At 31.7% G+C, this 16198-nt stretch overlaps 1 protein-coding gene across 2 annotated transcripts; it reads left to right on the top strand.

Annotated features, from left to right (window-relative positions):
* Positions 1-1972: 1972 nt before the first annotated feature.
* On the top strand, positions 1973-15852 carry LOC126773015 (synaptic vesicle 2-related protein-like). Of its 2 annotated transcripts, none has more exons than XM_050493630.1 (11): positions 1973-2276; positions 9018-9179; positions 10111-10273; positions 11731-11852; positions 12459-12694; positions 12787-12938; positions 13360-13513; positions 13788-13901; positions 14080-14246; positions 14730-14857; positions 15460-15852. In XM_050493630.1, exons 1-11 carry the CDS (start codon positions 2174-2176, stop codon positions 15510-15512), a joined length of 1554 nt encoding a protein of 517 aa, XP_050349587.1. In that variant the 5' UTR covers positions 1973-2173; the 3' UTR covers positions 15513-15852. The 2 variants fall into 2 exon arrangements, with proteins under 2 accessions (XP_050349587.1, XP_050349588.1); XM_050493631.1 differs by lacking the exon at positions 1973-2276 and adding an exon at positions 3849-3904.
* Positions 15853-16198: the final 346 nt, after the last annotated feature.

The raw sequence follows: 16198 nt of genomic DNA, 5'->3' as shown, positions 1-16198 counted from the left end.
TGCACAAATGTCGTTGACTCTTTTCTAATATCTCATTTACTCACATACGTGAAGCGGCTTTATATTTTTTTTAATCAGTACAGTGTTTGTTTATTGTTCATTTGTGTTTTCACGCTAATAACAAAAACATTAAAAATAGCAATATTGTAAAATAAAATATACATAGGTTGTAGAATCCAGGCTGAAGAAATTCTTGGGTGGCAACGAATAACATAGTTATGTAAAGATTGAAGCTGCTAATATTCATAATTATATCAATAAATATATATAGTATTTTTATATTGTGTAGTTTTTTCTTATAACCTTCATAATCACTTTTTTAAATAAAAAGCAAAATTGATCAACTATATAATTGCATTTTTATTTTTTCAGGCGTTCTATTACTACACTACCCAATAAACTAAATAAGTTATATTTTTGATAAATAAGTTATGATTTTTTATAATTTCTTAAGTTAATAGAATAACTTTTTAATTTTGGAAATTAAGTGAATAATACATTTTTGTTTTTAAAACAGATATTACTGTTACGTTTAAACGTTGAAATAATAAATTTTGCTTAAAAATTTCAATTCAATTCATGTCATTCATATAATTGACAAAGAAAAAATTTCACAAACTTTCTCAGTAGATACAGTGACTTTTTTATTATCATGTAGGCTAATTGTTATATTTGTAGAGAAAGTATATAAATATAATAAATCATTATTAATTTTCTTATAAATTGACAGTTCCAAATAGATATTACACAATCCTTAAGTCTAAAACACTAACTTAAGCATTACGATTTATCGTTAAGGCTCAGTTCTGACATTTTATATATTCATATGTACATAATCGACGACACAATCAAACCTTACCTTAAAGAAATCTTTGGTAAAGTATAATTAACATTACGCGTATTTAAATTGACTGAGTGAGTCATATTATTTTAAAGATTTTTTTAAATATAATACAGATCCCGTATATTTTCAATATACATTATGTAAATTAATGTTATTCTTATCATATAAAATAATATTGCAATACTAACAGCCGTGGTATTAAAACTCGATTTCTGAAATGATTGTCTACATCGCATCATCCAGCCAAATATATGTAATAAATAGATATTTAAAAAAAATAAGATTTGGCATATATTTTTTTTTAAACATCAATTATTTTAAATATCAAAAACACGCCATGTACGTCACACACGTTGTTTAATATAACATATTATATGTATTAGAGTTTTAAGTAGTTTTTAAGTTTTTTTTTTCTATCGTTATAGAGTTGGTGATTTAGGATTTCTGCAAGCCTGACTGGGTAGATTCCACTCACTCATATTCTATCGCCAAGCAGCAATACATTGTTGCGTAACGTTTGGACGGGGAAATGAGTCAGTGTAACTACAAGCACAACATACAAAACATCTTATGTCCCAACGTTGATGAGGCATTGGCGATGTTAGGGATGTAACTCGATCGAAAAAGCAAATTATAAAACGCAATTTTAGTGTCTAGACAGCTTTGAAGTGCCAAAACTTGAGGTACAATGTAAATAAAATTTCATTGTCGAATTTTAGTGCAACACTTTATGCGTAACGTTTGCGTGAAACGTTTCTGACGCAATTAGTTCTGACTTTTGTTACATGTTAAACATGAGTTGTATGAACATTAATTCAACATACAGTGACGATAATTTTGTTTTAAGTTACAAAGAAATACATTTACATAGCAATCAACAGTATATTGTCATAAAATAAATAAGTTGTTCACCTATATACGAAGATAACAATAATACATATTTATAACGCAAACTGTCAGTCAGGCATAAAACTGAAGAAAACTTAAAATTAAATAATACCTACTTAACAGAAAAACTAAAATCTTTTTATTAGATAAAATGGCCTTCCCATCTGCACAGAATCATTTAGTCAGTTTCATTATAGTTTCCGTGCAGACTGAGCGTGTTGTGATAATAAATAATATACTAAAATTTAAGTATAATAATAAAACAACCGATGGTGACAAAAAAATAACATAATTTAATAAAAAAAATATTTTCACCTTTTCATTTTCGCTAAAATTAAAAAAAAAAACAAAAGAAAATCGTTTCAAATAAAATAGATTATTAAAACAAAAAGTGTTTAGAATTTTGAAAACAATCGATGTTGGTGACATTGTTTTGATAAAATGGCTACAGACGAAACAAAAAAAGATAAAGATGTCGAAATCAGTGGGCGAATTGAGAACAATGTTAAGTGCTATAGTTACGAGGAGGCGTTAGATATGACAGGTAATATATTTTCAAATATATATGTTGTAAACAATACATCTATGACTTACAATGTAATTACTTTATAACATTTTAATGGTGTGGTTTTTATGAACACATAATTTATGTAGTTTAATACTTCTGAATACATTTTCTTTAAATAAGTTTCTTAAAAAAAAAAAACACGACCAAATCGGTCATGGTAATGTTCACCGCTGTGCAACGCAGGGAAACATCAAGAAGCGTCTTGAATATAATTTATCTAGCACTTGTCTGCGCATTCTATTAGAAAATTGCGACTGCGTGTAATCTAGTGAGTGTTTTGTTGTTTTAACTATCAATACACCAACCAGTCAAGATGAAACATAGATATTCCTAAGCAATAGAAGTATCGGTGACTTGTTCTTTGATGATAAGATCACTACAAGTATCGTTCATATCTTACGCATTACGCTAAAAACAATACCGTCTTTGACTTGATACGGGCAATTAAAGGACGCCAAAGCCATACGCGCTACACATAGCGCCATCACACGACGACGCCAACGTTCTGAGACGAAATGCGAACGCCACCTGAGCGCTAATGGCCTTCCCTTTTTCGATCCGACCCCACCGGTTCAGGCTGTCAAAGTCATTAAGATCGATAGCAATGATTATTTTTACCAACATTATTATTATTGCTTCTCTCTAAGGCCCTGAATGAGTTTCATAGTCTTGGAACAACTATTATCCTCATTACATTTAACATAACGTAAAGGTGTACCATATTGCTTTGTAGATAGATGTATTCAGAAAGCATTTTTAACTAAGCCATGGAAATTATTACGTAACGACATAAAATTGACGATAGTCACCTCAATAGTCTAAATTTAAAACGTGTGAAATGCGAAACTTGTATTTATATATCGAAACTTTCACCGAAACACGTTTTATCTTCTGGTATAAGTTTTATGTATATCGGTTTAGAAATTTCATAAGTTTGGCGTTACAAAAAAAAAATTCCTCATTTACGACAAAAGATTTTTCGAGGGTATGAAGTGGCCGATATTATATACTAACCGTGCTCGTCGAGGGACGGGAATGTACTCAAATTTAACTTCCGGGCTCCGGGCTGTTACTGAGAATTATCCACAGAAAAACGCAATAACATTTCATTGACCCGACCTGGGGTTGAACCCTGATATATTCTTTATTTTTAGTTAAAATTAATACATTATTTTTCATATTAAAATTGAATTTTTCAATGCCTAGGTCCACAGAAATGCGTGCGCTAAAAATTCTATATATTAATATTAAACAAGGTAGGTGTGGTTGTCGCCTCAAAATACGGGATGGAAGTCTGTAAATTGATCATAAAAGCAAATGAGGAAATATCTCAAACGAATGTATGTGACAACGAAGCAAAAATGAAATCAAAACGCTTATTAATATTATAAACGTACAAGTAAGCTGTAAGGTTATTTGTTTGTCTGTTTTTCCGCTTGAACGCCGACGTTAATCGTTGTGAAATTGACTCGCGAATAGCATCTATAGAATTAGGACTTATTTATATTCTGAGCGTGAATGTGGCACCAGTTTCATACTGGCGTACTATACAAGTCATGGTAAACGTTGCTTGCAAATATTTATGGATTTTTAGTTTTTTCGTAGTAAGTATGATAGGGAGGTATCATCCATCATTACCTTTTCTTCTGCATACAGTACTAAGTATTGATTTGTTTCGGTTTGATGGGTGAGTGAGCCAGTGTAACTTAAGGCACAAGAGGCATAACATGTTAGTTCCCAAGTTAACGGCGCATTGACGATGTAAGGGTTGGTGTAATATTTCGTACATATGTCTATAGAGGAATAAGCCCAAATAAAAACTTTGACAACAATATCATTGGTCACCGATATCAATTGACGCGATACCATTGGTCGAGATCTTGAATAATCTATGATATTCACTATGGATACGCGAAAAAATTGTGTTCTCAAAGTCCGCGAAGTTGTAATCGGAACTTCGAAAGTTAAATTAATGTGGTTATAACTAGTTAAGTGGAATAATGTCGTATTATAAATAAAGGTAAATTAATCAAGAACTGTTTATAGTGCGTAATACAGCAGAACAAATAGAAAATCACATGCAGTTTGTAAATCTACGGTTTATTTACCTTTATTCCTACTTCGATTGGTATAGGGTATATGCGCAGTGGTGACCATCAGTGGCCTATTTTGGCAGTCTGCCGAAATATTTTAAATGAATAAGTAAAGAGATTCAACTCAATATAGTAGAAATGTAAATTTTACAATTGTAAATACATGATACTGGTATCATGAAATATAATAATTTAAAATTTGTTACCTAGGTAACGTCATTAGAATTAAAACCCTTTTTGAATTTACAGATGTTATAAGATTTTTTTAAATATTTAAAAACAAAAGTGATTGATGATTTGAAGTTTTAGTTTTGTACGAATTGAACTTTACCGTTTTAATAACATTTATTATTTACATACGTACGGTGACAGAGGGGAGTCAAGAGACGCGCATTTTCAGTAGATCCGAAATAATAAGTCCCTATAATCGAGCAATAAAATCACTATTGTAGTGTTGGTTCAATGAATCAATCAAAATATTTTTATTAAAATAAGCTTATAAGGGCACTTTTGGATTGTAATATTAAATATTGAATTATATGTGCTTAAAATCTCCCACCGGTTCGGGACGTAGATTCTACCGAGAAGAATCGGCAAAAAACTCAGTTGTTACTATTTTTATCCGTTTAATTACTCCCGGCGAATATAAAAAAAAATATATCAAACACAATTAAAATACATATCTTGCTTGGACATCAACAAATACTAGCTCCACGCTTTTTTATCATTTATGTTATCTTGTGTTGAGATATATGCCTTATTTATCAAAGTTAACTATATACAGACACGCCCCGCCCTATGCAAGCTTTGATTTGAAGAATGCAGCTTGCTCACTCAAATACACTTCTAGCGACCGCGTTCAAATACACTTCTGCGTGCCACATCGATACAGTTATTAGGTACATTACATATGAAATTAGCGTTTTGTCGTACTGACCACTTTGATCTGAAATACCTCCTCTTTGGTTAAGAATTCCAAATTCAAATTTATAAATTCATTTAGCTGGTACATTTGTGTTTTGAAAAAAGGCATTCATTTGTTTTTTCCTCATTATTTTTTTCTTTGGCGTCGCTTATTACCGCACAATGGAAAATATGAAATATCGGTATATTTACGAGTACGAGTTCTACCGTGGCACCAGTGCTGCAGAAACAGCTCGAAGGATAAATTATTTGTACGGCGCTGGTGTCGCAAAAGAAAGCACGGTACGTTTTTGGTTTCAACATTTTCGTTCTGGAAATTTCGACCTTCAGAACCAACCCCGTGACCAAAGTGGAAAATGAAAAATTTAAGGCTATTGTGGAAGCGGATCCATCACAAAGCACTTTAGAGATAACTGCAGGCTTCGGGGTAAGTTATAAAACTGTATTAATCCAATCGGGAAAGTAAAAAAACTTGAACGATGGGTAACTCATGAATTGAGTAAATCGAACTTGCAAACACGCGTCGACTGCTGTGTTTCTTTGCTCAACCGACACAATAATGAAGGGATTTTAACTAATCCGATAATCGGAAGCGCTGGTCACAATGGCTGAACCCTGGAGATCAGCCAAATTCTGCCCTAAACGAAAATTGACTCAGAAATAGTTACTTGTGAGTGATTGGTGGACTAACGCCGGTGTCGTTCACTACAGCTTTCTAAAATCTGGCCAAACGATTACGGCAGATATCTATTGTCAGCAACTGTAAACCATGAAGAAAGAACTAGCTGCTAAACAACCGAGATTGGTTAATCGCTCTAGGCCACTGCTGTTTCACGACAATGCAAGACCACACACTGCACAATAAACAACCATTAAGTTAGATGAGCTACAATTGGAATGTCTGCGACATCCACCGTACTCCCCGCACCTTGCTCCAACAGATTACCATTTTTTCCGGAATTTGTACAACTTCTTACAAGGAAAAAAATTCAACTCGGATGCGGCAGTCCAAACCGCCTTCAAAGAGTTTATTGATTCTCGCCCCCATGGTTTTTTTTAGTAAAGGGATCAATGAACTACCTATGACGTAGCTTTTGCCACTTTTGCATTTTTGTGCGTTATCTATGCAACGGTACATACTTTGATTAATTAAATATATTTTACAAAAAAAAATGACTATATTCCTCCCTTACAAAACGCTAATTTCATATGTAAGGACCTAATATTATCTCCGAAATCACCGTATTAGCCATATAACGTCTTGACTTTTCCTTTAACAAAACCGGCGCAAACTAGTTTGTCATCTCGACGAGCACTTGTATCACAGACACACAAATGTCATATTGGGTATTCTCTTATTAAATTACAAATGTTAAATATACATTGGAAATCAAATAGCTTTAATAGAAATTACTAATATTCATATTCATTCATATATTAATTGTTATTTTGATTGTAATTTATTAAACCTATATCTCTATTTGTTTAACATTTTAAATATTATTATTATTATATTATTTTCATTTTTTTATTCAAAATGAAATATTTTCCTTTTTCTAAAATTTAACAAAAAAAAATCTTCAATGTTTTAGTAATGCTTACATGTTTTTTTTTATTTTAGCCTATTGGGCGTGTTATAAAATTGTACTAACTTTTATTATTTAAGTAATTTTATCTTCTTTTACCTTTTACTGCACTGAATGTAGCGTTTGTGTTGGCAGCGTATGTACAAGGCGTAGACTGAAAAGCAGCCTAGCTGAGACTACGACCTTTTCACCAAATTATGAAATATGATATTGTTAACTCTTTTTTTATGGTTTTGTACCTTAATTTTTTTGTCTTTGTTTCTTTTTGGTGAATAAAGTTATTTATTATTATATATACCCCTCTAATTAAACGTACTGCTTGTGTTAGGAGTAGGGTCGACAATAGCCCAAAGGGTCAGTATCAATTTTGATACTGAATTACATTTTAAATTATGTAGAAGCTAGCGCAGTTTTCTTCATAATATCATAATATGTTGCCATGACTGTAAACCGTAATATGTATCTAATCTTATCACGATTTCTTATGTATATGGTTATTAGAATAATATAAACCTAAATAATATTATAATCCGTGACGGTCCGATGGTTAGAAAACGTGAATCATAACCGATGACTCCAAGTTCAAACCCGGACAAGCTCCACTGAATTTTCAGTGCTTAATTTGTGTTTATAATTTATCTCGTTGTCGGCGGAGAAAAATAACATTATGAGCAAACTTGCATGTAGGTTGCATGCAAAAAAAAGGTTATCATCACCCAGATGATAACCTTTTTTTTTTAACTGGAAACGCGTTTTTAAAACGCGTAACGCGTTTTTCCAGCGAGAAAAACGCGTAACCGAGGGCACCGAGTGCACCCCAAACATCGGAATACCCACTAAAAAACTACCGGTACCCTTTTCGTCTTAACGAGGAGCGCCATGGGATCGCTTTCGCACGCTACCGTGACAGGATGATGATAACCTGGCACGTGTAGTAGTTATTTATTTGTTTATTTGTTTGTTACGGTTTGATTTTGATATCATAGTGAAATTACGCAGACACATTGTTAGGGGCACATCAAAAGACTGGGCATACCAAACACTTGCAACACATGCGAGAGTGGATGCAGCCGGAACCTAGTTATGATATAAAGAAAATGTTTCTAGATATTAATTAAAAATATTAAATATATATTAATACGGAATGTATATTATAAAGACAAAAGAGCCGCATGTTTCAAGGCTATCATTTAGTTTCGGTGAAGAATGTTAATGATTCATTGTTTTAATAATGTAAAATATGAACAAATAGATTGGTTTGTCAACTATTATATAAATTGTATCTACTTGATAAAATTTTAAAATAACTGACTGACATATCATACATACAGCCTAAGCTGCTAGTCAGGATGAATTATTTCACAGAAATTCCTTATGGAATGTAAGTGGGCACTAAGAAAGGATTATTCAAAATTAATCTCCTAAATTAATAGTAATTTCTGATGTTAGAATTATGGAAATTGGTATGTAGGTTTATGTAAATTTAATGAGTTGAGAGCTGTTAAAAATTTTTGAAAAATGATAACCTAAGATGATGTAACTTAAGATAAAAGTTTATATGGATATTTACCATTTTTTAAAGTCCATCGATGATCAGACCGGTTTGCTACACAGACGGGTTTGCTACACAAAACCCTACCACTAATTAGAATATTTATTTTTAGAGATAATATAATAATATTTAAAATTAAATTATCTCAAGCAATTATTAAACAGATATTAATCATCAAGATATAAACGACTTAATAAGAAAATATGTACTAAAAAAACTAAATAAATAGTTATGAATTGTTTTAAATAATGAGTATTTTTTTTATTTTTAAAACATAAATTATTTCGTTCGTAAGAAAATCTGTTTTGCTAATGTTTATTCAATTCAAAATTACTTTTAAAAGTCTGAATAAAAATACATAGGTTTGATTTGATAGATATAACTGGTCTATGTTAAGAATGGCTGATGTTAGCCACGAAGACTTCTTTACCATCATAAATCTTACATAGTTTTCTAGTCTTTGATATGACTTTATTGAAATTAAGTCGTTAGAAATCAGATATTTCAATAATTCCATTGAATAACTTTTTTTATTATAGTTAAAACTGTCTTCTATTTACAGGTCATGGAAAATACAACAAAGGACTCCTGTTCGCTTGTTTCATGCTGATCATTGCCATGGGAATTGACATCTATGGCTTAGGAATTATTGTCACAGTAGCTACTTGCGATTTAGGATTGAATTTTCAGCAAATAGGAATATTGTCCTCTATGCCTTTTGCGGGTAAGTTTTCATTTAAACATAATATTATAATCATTTTAAAGTATATCCTCAATTTATAGATATCAGAGAGCCTATTTAAAACTTCGTGAAATATTGTATTGTAATTTAAAAGAATATTCATAATAGTTCAAATGGTACCATTTGTAATTAGAAGAATGATTAGCGCTCAATCAGAGCAATTATTAAAAACAAGGTATATTTAAGAAATCTAGCTTGGTAGCGTATTTAATATGCTTTTTACATTGATTTAAATAAATTAATATTAGATGTTGTTTTCAATATTAAATTACCATAAAAATGTTTATTACTAATTATATAAGCAATTTAATAAAGGTTTAAAGTTTCAGAAGTTTATTTCTCATCAAGAAATAAAGTTTACTTACACGAGAAACTAATTACATAATTTTCTTATATCTATATATAATTATCGGTGTATTTATACACCGATAATTCTTAGATTCTTAGATCAATCTTACATTTTACAAAAGTTTTATCATTAATTAGTTCTTTGGGTAAGCTATTGTAAAGTAGTGCCCCATTAAACAATATGGTTCTTGAGCCATATCTTTTTGGCTTTTGGTAATTGTAATTTATATATGTTTCATGTATAGTATTTATGTGATCTTGTTTTAAAAGTTACTTGTGTGTAACTATGCATGTTTTGTATTTATGTCATTGATTAATGGATAGTGTGTTTGTTTTCTTATACAACTCTTTTGTCAAGAAGTAGTAGTGTAGTTGAAAGAGCGATTTTAGTAATTTGTGAAATTAAAAATTTGTAAAAAAATTCTATTTTTATTATTATTTATTATTGAATATCACAAAAGGAAGCTTATATATGGATTCTCTGTTAATCTATATGCCATTATAAAATCATAAAGGTGACATACGTCTAATAATACACTGACAAAACTCTTCTTAATTCTTCCAGGCATAATAGTAATGTCATATCCATGGGGCTACCTCTCAGACACGCGTGGTAGGAAGCTGGTGATGATGTGGTCTATGACCGGTGGCTTCGTCTGTGCTGCTCTCAGCAGCTTGGCGCCGACTTGGCAAGTCTTGGCTGCATTGCGCTTCGCTAGTTCCGCTCTGTAAGTTAATAGATTCAGAATATTGCGGATCCCAATATAAAAATAACCCAAAAGTACACGTGATTTTTCACGTACTTAACTTGTGTTTATGTAAACATTCTTAAAAGAAAATATCGTGAGAAAACCTTGTTTGTTCATGTTGCTTTAACCTAATACGTATTGAAGCAGCTTAATAGGATAAACTTTTCCTCAAGGGGAGCTCAATATTTGAAATATTTATAGGCTATTGGTTTACATTTAATTATAATTTGTTTATCGAATTAACTACTTTCTCTAATTGAATATTATTGAATAAATAATTAAATAATAATTCATGTAATAAAAGTTACAAATATCAGTAGTCCCCTTTTTAAAGGAATTAGTTGATTACGTCTTAAAAGTGCGAGATTTCGAATGCGATAAAGATGGTTTTCACCATTTCTGGAAATACACCGACTTAATCACCTTTCAAACTTACACACATAATATATAATTTCTAAATGCCTCAATATTGTTTGCTGGGACATAGTGATAGCATATAAGTTATTACCTAACTGACAAATTTAATTACTTTTTTAATATTAATTAATAGTAATTATTAATAAAAAATAATATAATAATTAATAGTAATTTAATCATTAAACAGGTTTTTGAAAGAATAAATAAAAAGCCTGAACAAGTTAACTTATGTTTTTCAAATCTGCAATTTCAATAACACAAAAATTTGCATCATAATAAATAGACGATAAAATACTGATATATAAATAGAAACGATATTGTCAAACGCAAACAAAGTGTAAAAATATTTAATTTTTCGTAAATGTTACTCTTATTCTCGTCATATCCAATTGCTCCACGTAATATTTACTCATAAGAAATACGTTTAAATGAATGGAACTGGCCGTAAACATTTTATAACTGTAAAACAAAAACAGCTGCATATTTTGAAACACCTTGGGACTGTTTATTTTTTATTTGAAATCGAAGTTATCATCTTTAATTCCCTAAAAAAATATGTCAATGCTATAACGACATTATTTGAAAAAGAAGTAAGTAAAATTAGAGTAAGAAGATCATTTAGATTCTATTGTATATAATACAACCATTGTTAACTCACAAAAATAAGTAAATTTTAAATAAAAATAAAATAATGTTTCTGCAGTTGTGTTATTTAAATAATTTAAAAACAAAGTATTTATAAAGGTACTATAAATAAATAGATAAATTATTATCATTATTATCATTAATGAAATAAATAGCAATAAATAAAAAATATATAAATACTTATGTTATTTATATGTGCATTTATTAAAAAGAGTACTGACTACAACTGAGTGTCTTGGCTGTACTTCTCGGTAGAATTTACATTCCGAACCGGTGGTAGCTTTAAATATAATTTAATCTTTTAAGCGACGATTTAAAAGTGCTCGCAAGAGCCTTGAATAATGTATATTTTGATTTGATTTGATTATATCTAGATCCAGCGCAGCAGAATCTGCAACGTACGCTCTTCTCGGAGAATGTTGTAGCTCAAAGTCTCGAACCAGATACATGCTCCTCATGACAAGTGCCCTGATGTTGACACCTACCTTGTATTATGGTAAAATTATTTGATTTATTTAAAATATGACACAATATTGGACGGGCATATGCCTGTTTAAGCAATTAGTAGACTTAGAAGCAAGAGATATTTGATAATATTACAATTTTTATTAAGAACATCGTTGTATTATATCTTAAGCAAGTTAGAGTCATCTACGGGTCCCAATTATAGTATTCTGTTGCATCTACATATATAGTTAAGTATAGCAGTTCTCTCGATGTCAATATTTGTAATATCTTCTAAAGATATACTTATGTGATGATAAGAGCCAGTGGATGTAATATCGATTCTTAAGCAAATATCTCATGTTAAAATATTCATTAAATAAAAAATAAAAAACTAATACTAAGATAATATCGGCAATTTCATAGGAAAATTTGTTCTAGTTAATTAAATATTAAATATTTTTCATCAAGTTTGTTTTCTAATTTTCTATTTATTGCTAAAGATAAATTGAGTAAAGATTCTTTGAGTGTAATGAGACTAAAGTTGAATAAACTCCATACCTTCTTCCCAAAAAGGATTCCCATAGCCCAGCAGTGGGACATTCACAGGCTGTTACTGTTACTGTACTGAGACTAAATTGATCATTTTTTTTTTCAGTATGGGCTTACTTAATAACTAAGTTAAATTTCACTATATACATAATGGGCATCGTGTATCGTCCTTGGCGTCTCCTGACCCTCGTAATGGCTCTGCCCTTGGGTATTGGAGCCCTACTATTGTGGTACTTCAGCGAAAGTCCTAAGTTTCTCGCCAATGTTGGAAGGACGGATGAAGCTATAGCTGTACTAAAACGAATGTATGTAATTAATGGAGGGGTAGCCGAAAAATATCCTGTAAGTATAAGTTTTGTCATAAAATTCAATCATCAATATCAAAATCAAATAAACATCAATGGATTAAATATTCATATATATGGTTATTCTAGGTTGAAAAAATATATCTAGAAGAAGGCAGCAAGGAGCACGTAGATGGGTTGACTCTCCGCTCACTCTGGGAGCAGATCGCGCCCCTCTTTAAGCCACCCCTTCTCAAGAGAACGTTACTACTCTATTATTTAACATTTGTTGTTTATATCGCGTAAGTATTTTTATATCTCATATTTAGTGACGAAGCAGAGATGGCCCAGTGCTTAGAACGGGTGAATCTTAACCGATAAGCGTGGATTCACACCCGGGCAAGCACCACTGAATTTTCATGTGCTTAATTTGTGTTTATAATTCATCTCGTGATTGACGGTGACGGAAAATATCGCGAGGAAACCTGCATGTGTCTAATTTTACTAAAATTCTGCCACAGGTGCTAATGAGAATTTTTGAAAATTCTCAGTAGCAACTCGGGGTCAACGAAACGTTTAATCACTTAAAGTAATTATTAGGTACAAATCTAATAAAATTCTTTTTTTACCAGCAAGAGTACAGACATGATCCAGTGCTTACATTAAAAAATTGTAAATACTCCAGAAAAATTGTGGTTTATTGGAAGTTTTTGTGACCTTTAGAAACAACAGCTTCGCAATAATACTCCCAACGATATTCAACGTATTCTTCACGTCGTACGCCAGCCACGGCTCCAGTTCCAGCTTCTGCGAGTTATTCTCTGACACCGCGAATAATGTCACCACCACAAGCGCGAACGCCACAATCATTCAACAAGTGAGTATTTATTATTACTACTCCTCAAAAGAAGGTGAGGGTTTTGAATTTGTGTAGGGTGTTATTGAAACTTGCTAATTGATTTTCAAAAATTTGTAATACTAAAAATGGCATGTAATAAATGGTAAATTATCATAATATGTTATACGGTGGATTATCTTAATAAAAAAGTATTTCTTATTCGGTATGACCTGCAAGCTTACTTACAATTAAAACCTTCAAGTTAAATCAAAACCAATGCCAAGTTTAATAAAAAAAATATTCTTCATTACAGGAATTACAATGTAACGACTCTATATCTGATAACACAATATTTGCGGGTTGTGCTCACGGCTTGTCCTTCTTCGTGTTGAACGCGCTCATCTCGCAGTGCGCTCGGAAACCGAAGGTAAGACCTACAGCACTCCTTTAGCCTATTATTTATGACACGTGACATTTTCGTGGATGATAACGCAACGGCGGCCATTTTCAACGGATTGTAGTTAAGTGCAGGGGAAATTATTGTGCGTTAATACAGTTGCAATTGTAGGTCCTCTGGGAAAATTATATCTCTATATATTTTCCAGGTGTTAACCATAACGATCCTCGTGATAGCAGCCGTTGCAGCCATCTTGATCGATCTGACCGGGGAAGCGATCTCCGGACTCCTCTTCTTCTATATCTTCCTCACCACCGCTATGGTGTTCGGCGTTGTGTCTTCATATTTCGTTACGTTATATCCCACGTCTTATAGGTAAGTATAGATTATTTTATAACATAACTACTTATAGACATTGGCAGAAGTGTTTAGCGGTAGAATTTATGATGAGTGGGTGGTATATACCCAGACAATTGTGACACAAATCTTGGCTTGCTCCAACTCTTGTTAATATATTGATAAAAATTATAAATAATAAAACAGGATATTCAAATTGAAAAGATAATTATTACAATTTTTCTTTGGATTTGCCTAATAATGATGATGACTTTAATATAGTCCAAGAGAGATGTGATGCGAGTGACTCTACAGTTAATACATTTACATACAAATACATTATAAGCCTAAATTTTATATCGATTTACCTTAAATAAGAAAGCCATATTACTCATTAGAAATTTTTTTTCGTCCAAAAGTATATACGTAATAAGCGCGTGGTGTTTCCGTTGATTTCCAGACGGGATATAAAATTCAAATTGTTTCATTAGAAAATGTCAGTAATAAAGTCTCGCTGTTCAGGGGCATGGTGGCGTGCCTGGGCATGATGGTGGCGCGGCTGAGCGCGTTCGGCGGCACCAACCTCGTGAGCGCGCTCGTCGGCCGCGCGTGCGCCGCCACGCTGCACGCCGCCGCCGCGCTCGTGCTCAGTCAGTACACACTGCGCACGAGGATATCTTATATATATATATATATATATATATATATATATATATATATATATATATATATATATATATATATTTAAGCATATCCTTGATATTGCGCGCCCTAAGAAATCTAAAAATAGTTCTCCAGACCGATTTCTCCCCCGGCGACCAATCTCGAGACAGATAAGCCTGCGCAGAACATATTATAGTGAAAAAGTTTGCAAACACAGGTGCACTCTCTATTCCCTAGCTGTCATAATCCGATGGAACGGCAATCCGACACGACCGGAAAGAGTTCAGGAAGAAATCTATTCATTACTAACGGTTCCATATTATCCACATGCAAAGTTTTAAAACACCACAAACATACAAAATTACACCTATTTCTTTATAGTATTGTCGTTAAAAAGTATTAAGAGGGTGCAAGCAGATGGTTATAGTGAAATTTGACCTTTTAAGAGGGTGTAAACGTCACACATAGATGGTTATATTCAAATTCGACCTTGAAATTTAATTCTCATCGCGAGCAATTTATTTTAAAATACAAAAAGATAAGACCGTTATACTTGTATTATTTTAAATATATTGATTTAATATTTTAGGTGGTGCCGTCGCAGCATGGTTCCTGCCTTCAGACACCGGACCAATAGAATAACAGTATTATTTATTTATTTTGAATTTTAATGATCTTTATCATATTTTTAGTATTTTTAAAACGTTATTTATAATTTTTAAATTATTAAAAATGTTAATATATCTTAAATTGATATTGTGACATTGTTTATAATTTATAAAAAAAATGTCAACAGCCCTTTTCGAGTCGCAGTGTGACTTTAGTCACTAATGTTAAAAATATGTTTATAAACATAGTATTAAGTGTAACGCTAATAAACGAATGAAGATATTTGTTTTTTTTTTCATTTTAATATGAAACGGGGGTAGCATTTTGATGTCTTTTGTTTATACATAAAAATGAAATCAAAAGATAACACAATCTAAATCGTACGTTTGTTTCATTTATCTTATAATTATTTTAAGTTTTCTTTCCTACCCGGGCACGGTTCTGCACAAATCTATTTGAATATCATTCTATCCCTAAGCAGAAATACTTTTTTACTGCGTTAAGGATAGAAATATACTCATTCGAGTGAGCCCAAATAGCAGTAAGTTCCAAAGGCTAGCCGTCTATTAAATGTAAAGAACGGTCAATATTCCTTAGTGCCAATGAAATGGTAGTAACCACTTACCATAAAGTAGCGAGTTTACATTTACATTCTTATTTGAAAATTAAAAAAGGTGTCTTGTAGTATGTGCAGGTTACGTGTGATTTTATCTTTACTA

This window comes from Nymphalis io, chromosome 13, assembly GCF_905147045.1.
Source record: "Nymphalis io chromosome 13, ilAglIoxx1.1, whole genome shotgun sequence".
NCBI classification, from domain to species: Eukaryota; Metazoa; Arthropoda; class Insecta; order Lepidoptera; family Nymphalidae; genus Nymphalis; species Nymphalis io.
The sequence above is the reverse complement of the archived record's forward strand: the minus strand, read 5'-3'. Positions and strand labels throughout refer to the sequence as shown.